This window comes from Ruditapes philippinarum, unplaced genomic scaffold (assembly GCF_026571515.1).
Source record: "Ruditapes philippinarum isolate M1 unplaced genomic scaffold, ASM2657151v2 ctg3293_1_1_1_1, whole genome shotgun sequence".
NCBI lineage: Eukaryota > Metazoa > Mollusca > Bivalvia > Venerida > Veneridae > Ruditapes > Ruditapes philippinarum.
The window spans coordinates 7,067-26,418 of record NW_026864958.1 but is presented as its reverse complement, the minus strand read 5'-3'; the positions used below and the strand labels follow the sequence as shown (position 1 = coordinate 26,418).

Sequence of the window (19,352 nt, the reverse complement as noted above, 5' to 3'; positions counted from 1 at the left end):
AAAAAGCTTTGAAATTGCTGGAAGTAAATTGTTAACAAACTTATCTTGTCAGAAATGAATTCGAAATTTTTATAATGCCGTACCATTAGTCTCTTTTAAAAGCCATTATTATAAAGAAATTCATAGAACCTCGTTTACAAACAATAAAATGTTTTTGTCAATTTGTAAAACAACGATTCAAAGTCAAGTTCAATTAAATGTGCATCGTACTTTCTCCAATGCTAAAATGTCGCAAAAAGTACCATAAATATCTTTTTTTTATGTTTGTAATAACAACTTATCTTTCTATATATATGTGTGTGTGCGTGTGTGAGTTCGTTCGTTCGTGCGTGCGTGCGTGTGTGTGCGCGAATTATCTCCTACGTTTTGAAAGTAAAATATAAATCATACTTAAAATCTCATAGGTTTAAGTGGGAAGTATTATTGAGGCTGGGTAAATATGAGCTTCTATGCTATCAAACTTTGATTTTGCTTGGATAGTTCTTTTTTTTTGTTAATCACATGTGTTCTGAAAACAACAAAAGAGTTTAAGACAGAATGTGATAAGATAAATTTGGGTTCATAATTTTAGGAATAATATTTTTTTAATTTTACATAACCACAGCCCTCAACGCCTGAAAACTTATTTTACATTTATGTTGTTTTTTTGTGAACATATGAATTAAATTTTCAAATAATGACACAAATAATCAAATATAGATTGAATTACTTAGAAAACACAAATTAAGCTGCTCACACTGATTTTCGGTAACTGCTAATGCGGTACAAACGAATATTTTATGACGTAAAAATTGTTTCATTACCTTCTTAAATTTAAATTTGCACCAAAAGAAAACATAAGCAGCAATATTTCTAATAATTTATTTACGTGGTTAGAAGATCGAAAATAGTCGTCTTTTATACTCAGAATTTTCAGAATTTTTTTTTGATTTTTGGCTCTTTTCATTTACATAAGATATTAATGAGTTGTTGCAAATAATTATATGTTTTTTTCTTCTCATATATGTTCAAAAGAAGCAACTGCACGATAATTCATTCAACCTACTACTACAACAATCGAAAACATAGTCATTTATCAAGCCAAAAATGAATGTGTTATTATGATTTCAGAACAACAAAAAAGTCAAGTTAAATCACCAACGGAAGACAAAAGTGGGATAATAGCAGGAAGTGTAGCTGCTGTTGTTGTTGTAGTGATTGTTTTAGTTGTTGTTATATTCATTTATAGAAAGAGGTTGGTTTCCTTTGCTTTATGATGCCCATTGATTATTGTTCTGCGTTATAAGTCTCCGGTCTATAATGTGGAAAGTGCCAATAACATATAAAAACAGTTTTGTGACAAATGTATAACATTTTAAATTCTCCTTTCGACTTCTCAAAAATAAATAAATAAATAAATAAATAAATAAATAAATAAATAAATAAATAAATAAATAAATAAATAAATAAATAAATAAAATAATAATGGAGCTCTAGCTGACTTCGAAATATGTAAAGTCGTTAAGTGAAGTAACTTCTACCTTCCATTAATTACACAGAGACATTTATTCTATTTAAACGTAGGTTAAATAATTGTATATGAAATGGGAGTAGCTCAACGTATATTAATGATTCTGATGATTTTAGCTGATGTATATACACAGTGTGAAAAACCTTTATATTTCAGACGAAATAAAAGTACCGACTCACTTTACCAAAACGTTCCATTTTTTGGTGAATATAATATTTGTTTTAAATCTGCCTTTTTTAGAATCATATTTTTTTATTAATTTAAAGGTAAATACTTTCTCATGGAAATAAAATTCAAAAGAAACTGCATTGTAATTCTAATAACATTGTAGATAAGCTTGAGCCAAGCATATTTACACAATATAATACAATAAAAAAAACTTTGTGCAGCGAGATAAAAAAAAGATTTTCATACTTTAAATATCTGGTTTATAGTTTAAAAGAGGAAGAACTTACTTTGATACGTTGTTTATAGCCTAACTCATAGTAATGGTTTTAGTTGACTTACAAATACGATCAAGGCGTTTCAATAATGTTTTCACTTACTAGAATGTATTGTTCAGCAAATTATTTATTTATTCTGACCCTCAAGGTTTTTGTACATTGGTAGTCTTATGAATAGCGGTCAGTAGGGATTAACATAGCAAGTATATAAATCTAAATACAAAACTGGATATATTAAAACTTAACCACGGTTCATTTGATGTACCTTAAATAAATGTTCAGATCATATCTATTTTTAAATAATATTGTAAATTTTCTCTGAAAGGACAAAAAAATAATCGAAAACAAAATGTCATTAACGAAGCCAAGAAGAAGAGACGTAACTGCCCGACAAATGAAACAACGTTTGAAGGTTTTAACCTTTTTCTGTTTAAGTAATAACTATATTTTTGTAAACAAAACAAGCAATCCTGATTTAATTCAACTTAAAACTGCAAACCATATATAGAGAAACATTCGATAGTTTAAATAAACAGTATGAAACATATTCGAAAAATATAACAATACAGTAACTGTATTCTCATTTTCCTTTTTAAAGGCGCTTATTAACAGTAAATATATGTACATCTTGTACTTCTGTTTGGTAAAATTAATGTGTATTACGTTTTTTTATTAATATAAAATGATTGATTATAAAAGGAATAAATTGTTTTTGATTTTTTTTCTTATTTCAGAAAAGTCAAGTAGACGTAAACAAAGTATAAATGGGGAAGTAAGGAAAAGATACACCAGTGAGGCAGACGAGCATGTAGTTGAAGGTCTGCAGGAAGTTGACGATGTTCCTATTATAGTAAACGAAAGAACTGAATACTGCAACTCACCTGACAAAATTGATAACATAGACAGAATTACAGTAGCAGAGTTGCATGCATACGTTTCTGGAAATGATGACAGCTTAGAAGCCGAATATCAGGTTTAGTTTAAGTATAAGTTTATGTCATAGTTTTTGCTTTATCCTTCAAGATACTTGCCCCTGTAAAATTGTTTGCCAAATAAGTGATGAAAATTTACCAGAAATCAATCAAATAAACTTTAAGTTTTATATATTTATGACTAACACAAACACAAATATACTTTTAAATACTTTATAGAAATTACCAACGGGACTGCAGAAATCATGTACTTTTGCAAGAAAACCAGAAAAATTAGCACTCAACAGATACAATGGAATATACCCATGTAAGTAGATTTGTCTACACACTCATAAATAACACATTGCAATCTATAGAAATGAGTAGAAGAACATTTAAACATAATTGATTCACATCTTAACTTTTAGTCCATCAGTCGAGAGAAATCAAAAGAAGTAGGAACGATATGAGGTTATACTTAACAAAGTATGCAATTTTCTAACGAAAGTCGATGATCTACTCAGGTACCTGCTCCTTTCCGAACTATGAACAGAGTTTTCTGGAAGGTCGCCAAGTTATTTGTTGTTGCCAACTAATTCTAACTAAAATTTTGAAAATGCAGTATTAGCAAAAAATAACACAACACAACAACATCAAGCAAAACAAAACAAAAATAAGCATACACACACGCACGCAAGCACGCACACAGCAAAAGAAGAGACAAACCACATTTTATCAAATAGCTTGAAAAATTAACCTCACAACTTATTTATTACCTAGTACATTAACGTATATATTTGAAGTTTTACAATCATATATTTATGAAACTAAAAAAGTTATGCATCTGCAGCAACTTTATTATTCAAATCTTAATTTGCATTTTGGCATTGTTTTATAGATGATCACTCCAGGGTTAAAATTCCAGAGGATCCGGACTTCTTCATAAATGCATGCTATATTAACGTAAGTAATGTGTAAATTTGTTAACGGGAGACGCGATATCATTGAATTATATTTTGAATATAAAATTAACAATCTATATTTGTTAGACATGAACTATACGAATACTTACAGTAACTTTTTTAATTTCAGGGATATAGAAAAAAGAAGGCCTACATAGCATCTTTGGGTAAATTGAAATGTTTAAATCATTCTTAAAGTAATTCAATTAATAGACGTTTAGTTTCTGAGGCAATGCTATTTTATAAGAAATATGTGACAGATTCAATGATATATTCGTGAGTTTTCACCCATTTTAGTTAGTTTTGATTATTAGACTTAATATTGAGTTAATCTAAGTCTAGTGTTTTTATTTTATCAATAATTACGGTTTTGTCAATTTGCAATTAGGATCAGTCCATGATATTGTTTTTACATTGTGTATATTCCAATTCACTAGGCCCTACTTCGAAGACAACAAGTGACTTTAAAACATTTTGGCAAATGGTTTGGCATGAAAGATCGGATATGATTATCATGCTTACAAAACTTCATGAACCATCGGTAATGTTTTATGTTTTATAATATTAATTTATTTTACATTTTACAGTCTTCTTGATATGAATCATAATTTTATATATTTCGTTGCAATCTTGAGGATATAAAAAAGTGCATATTCATATAAAATGTTAAATTTCAGGGAATGAAATGTGAGAAATATTGGCCAAATAAAGGAACAGATCAACAATACGGAGACGTTATTGTTACTTGTGAAACATATGAGGCCTTTGCTGAGTATACAATCAGGACATTCAGAGTATCAAAAGTATGTTTGTAACAACATTCCTGCACATTGTTTTATCGCAGATTATAATGAATAAATAGAGATTGTTATAAATTAAATATGATCGCCTGCTTTTGACAGATAATTGGTTACTGTACCATTCTTTTGTCAATCATTTTAATAATTTTATTTTGTTTGATTGCATCTGGAAACAAGCAAATTCGTTAAATTTATATCCCCCGCCGAGTACTGCTTATAACTAACACAACAGTTTGAGACATAAAGTTTTTTTTACATATTTCTTTCTTGCCATGCAACATTCTTTAACGTATTGATTGTTCCCACGAAGTCTTGTTGAAAACAATCCGGGAGTTGAAAAGAAATAGCAATATTGCTTAATATGTATATTGCACAGCTAATCAAGGGTCAAAACTAAGGGTCTGACCATAACAAGACAATGATATGCGCATCTCCTCTTGGTTATGATGGTTCCCATAAGGTTTCATTGAATTTGAATTCCAGCCAGTTCTTGAACAGAAATAGCACGGAAAAGATAATTGCTTTATATGCATATTGTATAACTAATAAAGGGCAATAACTCTGCGTTGAAGGGTCTGACCGGAACAAAGCAATGATATGCGCATTTCCTCTTGGTATTGATATTTCCGATAAAGATTCGATGCAGTAGTTGAACAGAAATAGCACGGAAACTGTTATTGCTCTATATGCATACTTCACAACTAACCAAGGGCCATAACTCTGAGCTAAAGCGTCTGACCGGAACAAGGTGACGATATGTGTATCTCCTCATCGTGTTTAGGTCCCCATCAAGATTTGTTGAACTCCAGCCAGTAGTTGCAGAGAAGTAACGCAAAAATGATTATTGCTTTATATAAATACTGTATAACTAATCAAGGGCCATAACTCTGAGGTCAATGGTCTTACCGGAACAAGCGAACTATATGCGCATCTCCTCTTAGTATTCATGGTTTCCAAAAAGTTTTGTTGAATTCCAGACAGTAGTTGCAGAGAAGTAGCGCAAAAATGATTATTGCTTTATATAAATACTGTATAACTAATCAAGGGCCATAACTCTGAGGCCAAGGGTCTTTCCGGAACAAGCGAACGATATGCGCCTTTCCTCTTAGTATTCATGGTTCCCATACAGTTTTGTTGAATGATAGCCAGTAGTTACAGAGAAGTAGCGCGAAAACGATTGTTGCTCCATATTCATACTGTATCAATGGTCATAACTCTGAATTAAAGGGTCTGAACCGAACAAAGAGACAATATGCGCATCTCCTCTTGGTATTGATGGTTCCCATAAAGTTTCGTTGAATTCTAGCCAATAGATGTAGAGAAGTGGCGGGGAAACGACTATTGCTCTATATGCTGTATAACCAATCAAGGGCCATAACTATGAGCTAAAGGCTCTGACCTGAACAAGGCGATGATATGCGCATTTCCTCTTGGTATTGATGGTTCCCATACAGTTTCGTTGAATTCCAGCCAGTAGTTGCAGAGAAGTAGCGCGAAAACGAAATCGGACGGACGGATGGACAATGTCAAGCAATATATCCCCCTCACGATAATATTGTCGTAACGATTCTAAACTGTATATGATTAATACCGAATTATCCTGTTTTAACTATCTGGGCTATTGCACGAAGATCCGATAAATTGGCCAATTATCGTGTCTTCGCCTCTCACCATTTAAGGCTAAGACACGACGATACAACAAATATAGGGCGCTGATACTACGTTTTCTACCCGGCGACACGATAATTTCACAGAAGATCTAGTGTCTTCGCCCATGAAAATATCGTTATTTCCCCTAAAATATATCCTGTCCTCAACGTTACGCAAACGTCGGAGATGAAGACTCGATTATTAAGTATATTATCATGTCCTTCGATTTTGAGGGGCAAATGTACGAAATGGCATAGCAGCCACAGTATTTTTAGACATTAGTTTACATGTATTGCTGAATTATTAATGCAGAAAAAATTAGTTAATTTACTTATATTCATTATTTCATTCAGGGAAACCAACATCGATCGTTGAAACATTTACACTATACAGCATGGCCCGACAAGACCGTTCCAGAAGACGTCACAAGCCTACTTGACTTTAGAAAAAGAATGAAAGATGTGCCTATCACACAGGGCGGTCCTATTATAATACACTGCAGGTATAAAATTGGTATTATTTTGTTCCACCATCAACGTTCATTTTATTTGCTTAAAAAGCAGAGTACAACATGTGAGGGAAAAAATAAATTTAAGAAAATGTGAATTTTGGTTTAAAAGCATTTGTCATGTATTTATATGAAAATAGACAGATTAGAATATTATTGTTAATGAACTATTTTTGCTATAAAGATTTAAATGTTTGTTTGTTTGTTTTGGGTTTTACGTCACATCGACACAGTATAGGTCATATCGCGACGTTCCAGCTTTACTGGTGGAGGAAGACCTCAGGTGCCCTTCCGTGCATTATTTCAGGCAAGAACGGGCACCTGAGTAGAACCACCGACGTTCCGTAAGCTAGCTGGATAGCTTCCTCACATGAAAGAATCCAAAGTCCCTGCCGGGATTCGAACCCACAGCGATGAAGGGCAAGTGGTCTGAAGTCAACGACCTTAAGCATTAAGATTTAAATGATCTAAATATAACTTTAGATAACTTACAACGCAGGTACATTTACAAAGTAATAACAAAGGAAATATCCGACTTTTCAATGATTAAAAGGTTTTCAAAATAGGAATTTTACCAAAATTATAATTATATATTAAGTAATTTAGATTAAAAGTATTAAAATACATCGAGCACATGTTTGCCACACTAAGCAATCAATTGAAATAATCGAGTGCTATACTTAGGAAATAGATATCAATTCTGAGTGCATTGTTGTAGAATAACGCACGGTTTGACTTCAAATGCGTAGTAATATCATCACGAAGGCCGATAGGCCTGAGTGATTAATTACAAAGCATTTGAACGAAAAACGTGCATTATTATACAACAATGCACGTAGAATTAATATATATTTCCATTCTAACACGTCAAGAAAAATATAATTATTATCATAAAGTTTGACTTTATGTTTGGTGGTTAAATTTGTTTTCGCCAATAGAAACGTTCTTTAAAGGCTGTTCCAGTGAGTTGAAAAAAAAACTGTCGTTAAATCTACCGTGTGTAGAAACATTTTGAGAATAACGAATTTTGAAAACGTTCAACTTGATAAAACTTTGTTTGTTTATTTTATTTCACTCTAAAATTTTTCAAGCGAAAAAAAAAATACTAGAAGTTAAATAAATGTAAAACTTAACTCGTTTGCGACATTAAAATAGCGTACTTGATTTGATTGTTTTGCACGTGCTGTTTGGCGCTACATTGTAACGTCACGTAAATAACACTTTAAACGTCTGTACAGCGTTAACGACTGAATTAAAGATATTGGTGTTCGGATTCATTTTCTTAGTTAGACCATTTTCTTTCATTCTAGATAGTTTTTACAACAAAATTCGACAAAAAAATTGTTTTAATTTATCAGATTTTTCAAACAAAATGGCGCCCTCAAAGTGAAAATACACAGGGAGATAATAAGAACGGCGAGTGCATTGTTGTAGAATAATGCACGCTTCTGGCCTTCTTTGTTTATATAGAAAAATTTCCGATAATGTTAGAATTATATTTTTCATACATTGTCAACTTGTTTGACGTCGTAAGAACCAAACAATGATATATAAAGGCATGCAATGATAAGCATTCGAATTCATTATACATTCAAATTAAGATATTGAACAAGAATTACACCGAATTATGAAGATAAACGTTTCTTATTTTGTTAATTCTTATCTGGTATATCAGCTGATTACGTAGAATGCATATTATGACCACTCGTGTCACACGGTTGCAAATACTAGCACCCATTGATTATATGACGTGTTCAATTATTTGAATATAATTGTATATTTCAACCAACATATAATAAAATTGTCAAACATCATAGTTTAACTTATTAAATTGCTGACAAAATGAATTCCAACTTACCAGTCGCTTTCTACGAAGCAAATAAAAAGCATATGCATATTTGAATCATATTGAATCAGACGATTGTCTGGTCAGAATAGTTTACATACAATAATTTTTGTTATAAATTTACTTGATTTTTTCCCAAACTATAGTGCAGGAATAGGTCGCACGGGAACTTTGATAGCTCTTGATATATTGATTGAAGAAGGCCAAGATAAAGATTCGGTCAATGTGTTCGAATGTGTTGACAACTTGAGGACACAAAGGGTTAAAATGGTCCAGACTGTAGTAAGTTTTGTTCATTGAATTCTATGAATTCTAATCGAATAAGGTTAATGTATCGAAAGCTATGTTAATGGTTATATATTAATGAACAAACAATTTTACAAATGATGAAGTATCTACATTGATTTTGTATGTCACTTTAATTATAATTTGTCGTCTTTAGTTATCACCAACTTTGTATTTTTTCAATACAATAATTGATTCATTATTGCATTCTGTTCATATATGTGGTTTATGCACAGGAACAGTATATTTACATTCACAAGTGTTTGGTAAATGCACTTTCATACGCCGGTGAATCTATTCTTAAAGAGAGGATCCATGAGCAAGTGTATAATAGAAATGACAAACAGTACATCACGCTTTTCAAGGTATGACTTTGACTGATCCATAAGGTAAAATCATCCAAAAGAAATTTTATTATGACAGTGTTGATTATTTCTTTCATAGTTACTGCAAATAATGTGCGTATCTTAAAAAAAAGTTTGATTTGAATGCTTTTAGACAAACATCTTTTCATATTTTTTCATTAAGACAAACTTAGTGTCAACTGTTCTTTTGAAGAAACACAAGTTTATTGAACACATGTTTATTTACAAAAAGTGTATTCAAAACAATTGACCAAGAAAATGGTGGGAGTACAACAGAGCAGAAACATCATTTACAACAATTTCAAAAACAGAGTCCATACAATCGATCATTTTCTTTTATCTGAATTGAAAACCAGATTATTAATATCTGTCATATGTATCAGTTCGAAATATCGGATATTTCGATCCGAACTGCAAAATATGTCAGGTAACGTTTCTTGCATACTCTACCATATTCTATTATATTTCAAAGTTTGTACCTTAATAAAACATTTTTTCAATGAAATATATGTCATTACACATTGAATGTATGTTATTGATTATTTTCTTCGCCTTTCTTGAGAACGTTTTACACAGGCCAAGCAACCGTATTTTCTATCAAAGCAGGGAGAAAACCATAAGCAAAACAACTGCGTTTGATGCACATTTCTATACACATTTTAAAAGCAGACCTTTATCTTAAAGTATTGAAAGGTTTTTTAATAATTCAATTGACAACTTACTTCGGATCGATAAGTTATTGAAAAAAGTTCTAATGATCTAATTACATATTTGAGATACACTATTTAAAGAGTATAGTTAAAATTTATTTATATCTCTACTCACGTATAATGGATGTTTATAACGAATTTTAAATATATTTTGAATAGCAATTAAATTCTTCTGTTGAGACTGACAACTCATCCGAACAAAAGGCCAGATTGAAAAATAGGAACTACTCGAACAAAAATCGACAGGAGGCTGACGTGCCAGGTATGTCATTTCTGTGCTGATATAAAACATCATGTTCGAATTCATTACAAAAGTGAATAAATATCCTTTAGATTAAATAGAGGAGTTTTGTTTTTGTTTGCATGCAAGAACGAATTATATTTTACAGAATGAACATTCGAAACAATATTTTCACTCGTGAAAATATAAGAGTTGGCATTCACAAGTGCTTCATTCAAAACAAACAAATTATTTATTTATTAATTATATGCTTTTCTTTAAAGGTTTTGGATCACTTTAACTGTCTTTAGGCGCGTAACGACATGCGCCTTAATTATTTAAGTCATAAAATTATGACGTTACAATTAACGTTATGAAATATAATTTTGTAAGCATTTATTTAAGAACAACGTTTCATTTTGAAAATAATATATGCATATATTTACGTACTCTCATAGTCAAGCACATTTCACTCACGACTGCGTTTATTTCTTGCGATATTTCCACATATTTATAATAAGTTAAAAATTTTTTCATCCGCTTTCAGATGTATCTCGACTGCTGTGAAAATTATATTTTGTAATTTCCCCGTGAACTAGTAAACATATATAATTTCACTGTCCACTTAAAAAAATATATAATAAAAAAATCAATTAAAGAAAATATGATTGATTATTCAACTGTTAATTTAAATAAAATGAGTATTATTTTGCAGGAGATCGATATATTGTCTTCTTGAACCTGACAGACGGAAGAGAAGGATCTGAGTATATAAATGCTGTGTATGTTAATGTAAGGAATTTTCTAAATTTACTTCGGAAATTAAAGCTTTAGGATTGCAACATGCACTCTGTCTGCCGATGTGTTCAAGACTACAAATAAATGTATTTGAAATTCTCAAAATTGTCCATTCACTATGCATAATATTCGTAAGTGATTCAAAAAATTTGGAAACCTAGCTATACGAGTACAGGTATTATACAGATAGACGACAACCTTTGTTAAATAACAAAAAACTTGTAAAAACAAACCGTTTCAAAAGTGACGTTGAAACATCTATTTTAATTGTTTTTTTTTTTAGAAAAACGGTCTAAATTAAATAAGTATTCTAATTATTATAAGTTACCAAATTAAAGATTAAAAGCGTCCTAAAAGGCCCTATATCAGCAAGTGATATTTAAATAACCAATATTTAATATAACATACACGTGTAAACAACTGCCTTTCTTATTTCGGACGTTCATTTACTTCCAGTTATAATTGCAACTATTTTAAGAAATGCGTTATACTTATGATTGCAGAATGTTGAGTTCAATGTTATAGTCTGTACACAAAATGAATGTTAAAACCTTTAATTTCATTGCATACAGAATCCAAATAATTATGTTTATAAATTATATTTATTCAAAACATATAAGACATATTTTAATTAATAAGCAATTAAAATCTGATATAGTTTAGACTCTACTGTTCTTTTTTACATCCTTCGTCTGGTCCTTGTAGATGATATTCTCGCTGCTATGGCACCATCTAAAGTATAGAGTTCTATGTTATGTCCGTCTCGTTTTATTTTAATTGGTATTAACATGATTAGTTTGGTGCTTTATTTATTCACCATTTGTAACAATAAAAAACTGTTTGAATTTCGCTTTGCAGGGATTTCATTATAAACACTGTCTCGTATCAAAAAGCAAATGAGGACTAAGAGTGAGGTTCGGTGCACCAATAACAGATTTAAACTCCCTAGTAGTGGTTCTGAGTAATATATGCGCCTCTTTAGCCCCACGACTGCACACGTGCAGCGGCAAGACTGCACACGTGCGGCAGCAATCTTGTTTCCTCTTTAGCCCCACGACTGCACACATGCGGCAGCACGACTGCACACGTACGGCGGCAAGACTGCACACGTGCGGCAGCCATCTTGTTTCCAAAAAATGCTCCCGTTTGAAAATAAGTCAATTAAATAACCGCTATGTACCGATATTCACATCGCTTATATGCAAATATATTACTATATATATATGGAAACACGTAAGATGGCCGCCGCACGTGTGCAGTCTTGCCGCCGTAAGTGTGCAGTCGTGGGGCTAAAGAGGAAACAAGATTGCCGCCGCACGTGTGCAGTCTTGGGGCTAAAGAGACCCATATACTACAGTTCTGCTATTGGCCATTCATAGTTTGCGCTCCTTTTTATTCCTAAGATATATGTCTTTATTACTTCATGCTAAATGCGGTGACACTTGATATAAGTCCTCTTGTTTTTTGTCTGTGTTGGTTTTTGTATTAATTGCGTTATAAAAGTTCTTTTTCAGTTTTAAACATGCGATACTCTTTTAAAAGATATATTATGATTTATGTTGGAGTTAAGAAATACTTTAAAATTAAGTACGGTTTACTATTTGCATGATAAATTTTCATTTTATTTGTTGGATATGTATTCGAGGAAAATTTACTGCACAAACGCTATGATCGTATTACCATCAGCAAATTCCTCAGTCATTTAAAATATACTGTTGTTCAGCCAAACAGCAAAACAGCGAGCATAATGTCAACAGTTACCTAACATTCACTTTATTGGCCTCAAAGTCAATCCAAAGTGATATTTTTATATAAGCTTACTTTATACCAAGATTATTACTAGATCTGAATCTTAATTTGAGTAATTTACCGGACACCATTTCTGTGTATATAATGAATCGGTTCCCGACACAAATAACTAACTGATGCAAATGTTTGGTCGAAAACCTTTTTAATAAGCTTTCAAATTAAGAATTCATAGTTCTTCCTGATTATAATTATCACACAAACTACACAATCCATTGGAAAAAAACCTTAGACAATGTTGAAAGATAAATTAGATTTTATGCTGTAAGCTTTTATTTGATTTTAAACTAGAACAAACAAAGCTTTAAGTTATTTTGAGCGTAAATACAAAAAAAAACAAAAAAAACCCACAAAACATTTGTTTATTTTTTGAATCCCTGTCAGTTTGATTACACTATCTTTGTAGACAGTCCGTAGATATGCATTAAATAGCCAATTGTATATTGTAAGAGATCAGAGCTGTTTTCACAGTCACATTATACTTGATTACTATACTAAAATGAAATTGAAAAAAATCTTACTTTAATATACTACAACAAAAAAAGCGGCAAAATATGAAAACAAAGGCCAATATGCGAGAATGGCATTCTATGAACGCACGCCAAGCAACAACAAGTAAACGTTTTTCTCGGGAGACGGACAAAAGACCTCCCGGACAAAAGCTCTCCAGTCCAAAATGACAAAGCGGACAATTATTTTACGGGAGGGCTTTTGTTCGCCCTGTCATTTTCACGGGAGGGCTTTTGTCCGCCCTGTCTTTTTGGAAGGGAGGTTTTTGTCCGGGAAGGCTTTTGTCTTACACTCGTTTTTCTCAGTTGATAACGAAGTCACATTAAGTATTTCAATAAGTGTAAATGAAGAATGACCATACCGCAGGAAATTATGGAATGGGAATTGCCGAATTGTTTATCCCACTAAAACGTGCATTTGAACCTACAAATAAGAATTTGCTCTCGCATCAACACTTAAACAAATTGTCCTATATTCATTTATTGCATATATTGATGTCGTGCACATTAATAAAAAAAAAGTTTCATTACAGAGTTTCAAAAGAAAGGACCATTTTATCGTAGCACAGTCACCGTTGCCAAACACAGTCACAGACTTTGTTTCAATGATATTCCAAGAAGATTGTTCATGTATCGCTACAATGGAGGATTTGAAAGAGCCTGGAATGGTAAGCACGAATTATTACGTGAAAATGATCTAGTGGTGAAAATGGTATTATTCGGTTTATGATACGATACAATGCTTGAACTCATGGTTTTGTTTTTATCCTGTCATTGTTTTCAATGGATCTCACGTTTACAGATCTATTTACTTTTTGTTCAAGTGAATAAGCCATGAATGTGTACGAACAGTAGGGTGAACGTTACACGCACGCTTTAACAAAGGAAATAAAAACCCACAATTGAAAGTAACTTTTATCAGAAACATCCCTGAATTTATACCAGAATTTTAACATTTAATTACTTTTTGACTCACACTGATTAGCATTTATTACCCTGGCTAAATTAAATTGAGCCTGAAATATGTTTTTTTTTATATTATACATTAAAGTTTCTTTCTTAGACTACAATATTTTCAATTCCATCCAAGTACCAATATTAATGGTATTCAAATAATTATATTATGATAAATAGTGAATACTTTAAATATAGCCGGGAAACATGTTATGGTTTAGAACTGTTTGAAATTCAGGGCAGATAATATGTAAGCGCCGGATAGCGGTAGCTCTGTTGGTAGAGCTGCGGTACAATATTACAGGGTTACGGATTCAAGTCATGGTCAGGCTGCACATTTTTCTCACCCTGAAAAATTCCAAGACGAACCTTATCAGACAGAGACATATCAACATCAATCTGTATATTACAATGAGAAGGAAAGTTCTTCAAATATAAAGAATCTGCAAATATGAAGAATATATTATGTCCAACTCAATTACACATTAGCTGAATTGTCTCTTTAGTGTCAATTCATTGGCGTCCGCGCCAAAGCGCGACGCCCTTATGGAATGAAATCAAATTTTGTGAAAGGGCGACAACAACTTCTCGTGCCTTTTCGTCGGTCATAATAGCCGATCATTCCGTTGGTATGAGGGCATTTGATTATCAAAAATGAAATGTCGCGAACAACGAATAGCAACTGGAGAATTTCGCAATGCAAACATATTTAAATGAAATAATCTTTTCCGTCAATTAATTGCGCTCTTTGGGGTTTTTTTTATTAATCATTTTGTACTACACAGTGGGTTATTACAGTTTGTTATTGTTCAACATGTATCTGAAAGTTTGAAAGTCCGAAAATTTACGAATATTATCACCCGTTTATTTTCCGGTCTCTCCCGGTTTTGGAGTAGATGTTTGATATTGTTACAGGCAAATAAGTTTTTTTGTTCCAAAATGAATGTTTGTCACTTAGTTTGGCTACATTATTATTATTAAACATAAACATACAATTTGAAAAAAAAACACAATAATTTAGTAAAAAGGTACATTTTTATGGTATTAATATGACAGTATCAACTTTGAATCATTTTATTTAATTGTTATTCGTGTTTAGTAAAAGATGCTGAGGAATTATTCTAAGTTACAAATTAGATTTTATGAATTATTCAATTGAATGATAATTTAAAAAAAATGATAAAGAAAAATACAAATGTACATGTACATGGCTTAAGAATAAACAATAGGCCTGTAATATATCTAAAGATTAACCATAATTTACTGAATTTTCCAGTTAATTTTTGACTTATAATCGTCGGTCAATATGACAATTAAATTCTTAAAATTTATTTTACAATTAAAAAAAGTAATTAACGTAAAAACTCAGTATTAAAATAATACATAAAACACAAAAAAAAAGAAAATAAAGAAAACACTTTTCATAAAATATGTAAAAAATATCAAAATAGATATTACAATTATTGTATAATAAAACAATTATGCTCAACATGATCAACATGGTAATATAACCATATAAAATTCAAGTTCCGGTGGAAAAAAAACAACAAGTAATATTTTAATCTCTAGCATGCCTAATAAAGTTAATAATGAACTATGTCTTCCGTCCGCTCATTCATAAGCGATATACAATTCTGGTAAAAACCAATTAACCATTGAAAAGTTTATAAGAATATCTTGTCAACATATGTCTACCAGTTCATCTTCACTTGCTGCATTTCTTGCTTGGACGCCCTTTGTTGCTTTGCATCAATGCTTTTCTTGTAAAGTACTGGAATGACTACTTTTACATTTACAGACTGTTGGAACTTACCTTTCAGAGATGAATAAAAAAGCAATATTTGGCAATTTCCAAGTTTCAAGTTCACAATTGGAAGAAACATCGGCATATATCATCAGAAAAGTGAAAATTAAATATACCAACAAGGTACGTTAAAATATAATGTCAATTTGCTTTGATTTGTGATCATCGTAAATATAATTTGATAAAAAGAGAATAACACGTTTTTAATTACGTTATAATTTCTAATTTTAGAATGCAGATGGAGAAAAGTGCTTTTACCATTTCCAATACAAAAATTGGATGACAGGAAGTAAAACTCCCGGGAACGTAGCAGATTTTGTGAATTTTATCAGCGAGGTTGAAGAATATGCAAATGAGTTAGGAGAAGACAGATCGCGCGTAGTTGTGCATTGCCTGTTTGTATACTTTGATATAAGTTGAAACCAAACGAAGAATATATTTTGTCGTTATATACGCATAAAAGAAATTACTAGTATGCATATGCGGATGATTATAGATATATAGGTTAAGAACAGAGTATAATCACTATATGCCCTAAACATAATGGTAGGTTTTACACCATTTCCCAGGCAGAAACGGCAATTAGAATTGCAAGAACTAATGTAGATAAGAATGGTTTTGTTGACAGAAAGCGGGATATAGTAATATTAATTCTAGTATGCAAACACGCATCAATTTGAACAGTGTGATTTTCTTTTAAATTATTGAAAATTACGTTACTCTGGAGTCTGAAAACATATTTTATATCAAATTGAAGGTTATAGATACAAAATGATGTCTGATGTCCTTCTATATATTTACAAGCGTCCGAATGTAGCGTACTTTTTATAATTATCTCACATTTTTGTCATCCCAATATGATTTTCAGGAAGGCTAACGAAAGAAGTTGTCTTTTCTGTGCCGTTGCAATTATCATAGAAAAACTGAAAGTTGAAGGAAAAGTAAATATTTTAAATGTCATTAGACACTTGCGGACAAGAAGACGAACAGCAATTGTAAGCAAGGTAAATAATAATTATCTATACTCAAAACTTTCTTTTTCACTGATCGGTGTTTGATATTAAATTTCAGGTGAAGAATGTTGAATATATTTTCATGATTAATTGTTTTTTCTCTTGCAGGAACAGCTGAAATTTTGTTACGAGGCGGCAAGTGCGTACATCAAACAGAACAAACATTAAACATAAATTTGCAAAGGATCGAGACTATACTTTTACATTGTCCATCTTTTTATCTGAAAGGAGTGTTACTATTCTTACTCACAAACAAACGTATGCTACAAAGGACATAAACACAATTGAATTTATTTTAAACTAGCTGTAATTATGTTTTCGTTTTGGTGATGCTTTGTTACAACTAAATTGTCATGATCTTAACACAAGAAGGGTTTCCAATGCATGTTTGCATTTTTGCTGTAGTTTTTTGTGGTATTAAATAACCGGAACTAAGCTCTTTTCAACGCAAAATTACTGGGAGATTGAAATAATAATCTCGTGTGTAAAATGCAGATAATATAATTGAAATTGTGTTTAATGTTGCATTTTATAGCTATAACTGTTTTTTTTTCTTCATTTATCCGACCTGATTTGTTTTGAGATAATTGTTTTATTTTCATTTAATACTGAGAATATAAGTCCCATTCTAAATATACATGTAGTCCTAATGTGTATGTTTTTTTGTATCACATTACAAAATATACACGAAGCTGTGTTACTCATAAATGTTTTTCTGAATCTTATATTTTATTGTTATCAATAAACGTTGAATATTTTAAATGAACACAAACATTCGAATGATTTGTTGTTTTGCTGTTGTTGGTTATGTCATAAATATAAAACTCGGTTAAAAATTCTCAAACTTGACCTTTGTCATGCGACATACGGAATGCAAGGAAAACATAAGAGTAGTATTTTATTTTTTACTTTACTCTTCAAACATTATTAGCCTCCTAACGGAACTGTCATTACAAGTATTGCTTTTGTTGGCACTTCTACTGTCGTTTGCATGCTGCGTACCATTGGAGTTGTTTAAATAAATTAGATTCACAAATAATGACTTCGTTTTATGATAGCTTGTGCCAGCAGTCGCGCTACTTCTGCATTCGTGTGTACATGCCAAGCAAATATACGTTGATTTAAGCGATAACGGAATAAAAGTCTTTAATTGAATAACAATATGGATATAATCTTCGTTTCTTATGTACTGCGAATGAATGTCTTTATTGCGCCGTAAGTGCCGTTGCCACGCCTTTATGAACATCTGTATTTAAATTATCAGGTTTTTATTGTGTCTTAATTTTTACGCGATTTTAAAAGGCATTTAAAGCGTAAAATGTAACTCTAATACATAGCCTTGCATAATTATTCATGTCTTATTAATCATCAATACATATGTAATTCATATTCATATTCAAAGCGTACACCATTTTTTGAAATGACAGAACATTTACTGTATATTTTCATGTTTTAGTTAACCGTTATTATTAGCTTTGTTTAGTAAGTGATACATTCTAATTGCATGTCCTTTTAATTAACACAACTGAATACATCCTTGTAATCTCATCAAATTTTGTATTGTTGTTCAATGATATGTTGAAAGCTCTTCTTTTCGAAGAAACTTGTGAAGCTATCGTGAAAACCTATTTTCGAAGTGGTCATAGCCGTCTTTGCTGCTTACACTTTTTGTTAAGATGTTTGCTCTCTCTCTCTCTCTCTCTCTCTCCCTCTCCCTCCCCCTCTCTCTCTCTCTCTCTCTCTCTCTCTCAACATATTATTTTTAGTATACATTTTATTTTCTATATTGTCACCATTTGAAAAGGGCAGTTCATCCCAAAATTCTTTTTTCTGAAGTTTACAATAAGGCATTTTTGCCCTTGTTGTCTAGATGGTAGGATCACGTTTTCAAAAACTGTCATACATATTTAATTATAAGGAATATTTTTTGATCATTGTCAAATTTTTAAGGCATTTATAAGTTGCAGGTAACATTTAAATTCAATGTTTATCTTTAACGTGTTTGTGTTAAGATTATTTTCTCAAAGCTATCATAAATATTCATTCTTAACTTGATATGCATGCCTACAATCTAAATTACAATGCATTTCCTAAATAAAGATATTCCTAAAAGTAATTTTGTTAAATGATTTCCTTTCTTTACCTTAGAATATGTTCCTTTTGTCAATTGGCATGCAACCCTAATATTGATTTTTGCACAATTATATCCCTTTTTGCTTGGAATATAGTCATTTTTTTTAAACAAATCATAAAACCCC

General features: G+C 31.3%; 1 protein-coding gene across 1 annotated transcript in view; it reads left to right on the top strand.

The window, feature by feature from the left end:
* Positions 1-18,825, top strand: part of LOC132727411 (uncharacterized) — a 32,685-nt gene extending 13,860 nt beyond the window's left edge. Inside the window, exons 12-30 of the mRNA XM_060712884.1 lie at positions 1,111-1,234; positions 1,667-1,713; positions 2,279-2,365; positions 2,688-2,926; positions 3,105-3,192; positions 3,763-3,827; positions 3,957-3,993; positions 4,264-4,367; positions 4,504-4,629; positions 6,630-6,778; positions 8,777-8,912; positions 9,152-9,280; positions 10,150-10,252; positions 10,926-11,002; positions 13,857-13,991; positions 16,076-16,204; positions 16,313-16,476; positions 16,950-17,085; positions 17,203-18,825. Coding sequence (XP_060568867.1) covers positions 1,111-1,234; positions 1,667-1,713; positions 2,279-2,365; positions 2,688-2,926; positions 3,105-3,192; positions 3,763-3,827; positions 3,957-3,993; positions 4,264-4,367; positions 4,504-4,629; positions 6,630-6,778; positions 8,777-8,912; positions 9,152-9,280; positions 10,150-10,252; positions 10,926-11,002; positions 13,857-13,991; positions 16,076-16,204; positions 16,313-16,476; positions 16,950-17,085; positions 17,203-17,262 — 2,135 coding nt within the window. The 3' untranslated portion in view covers positions 17,263-18,825. The remainder of the gene's footprint in view (positions 1-1,110; positions 1,235-1,666; positions 1,714-2,278; positions 2,366-2,687; positions 2,927-3,104; positions 3,193-3,762; positions 3,828-3,956; positions 3,994-4,263; positions 4,368-4,503; positions 4,630-6,629; positions 6,779-8,776; positions 8,913-9,151; positions 9,281-10,149; positions 10,253-10,925; positions 11,003-13,856; positions 13,992-16,075; positions 16,205-16,312; positions 16,477-16,949; positions 17,086-17,202) is intronic.
* The last annotated feature ends 527 nt before the right edge of the window (positions 18,826-19,352 follow it).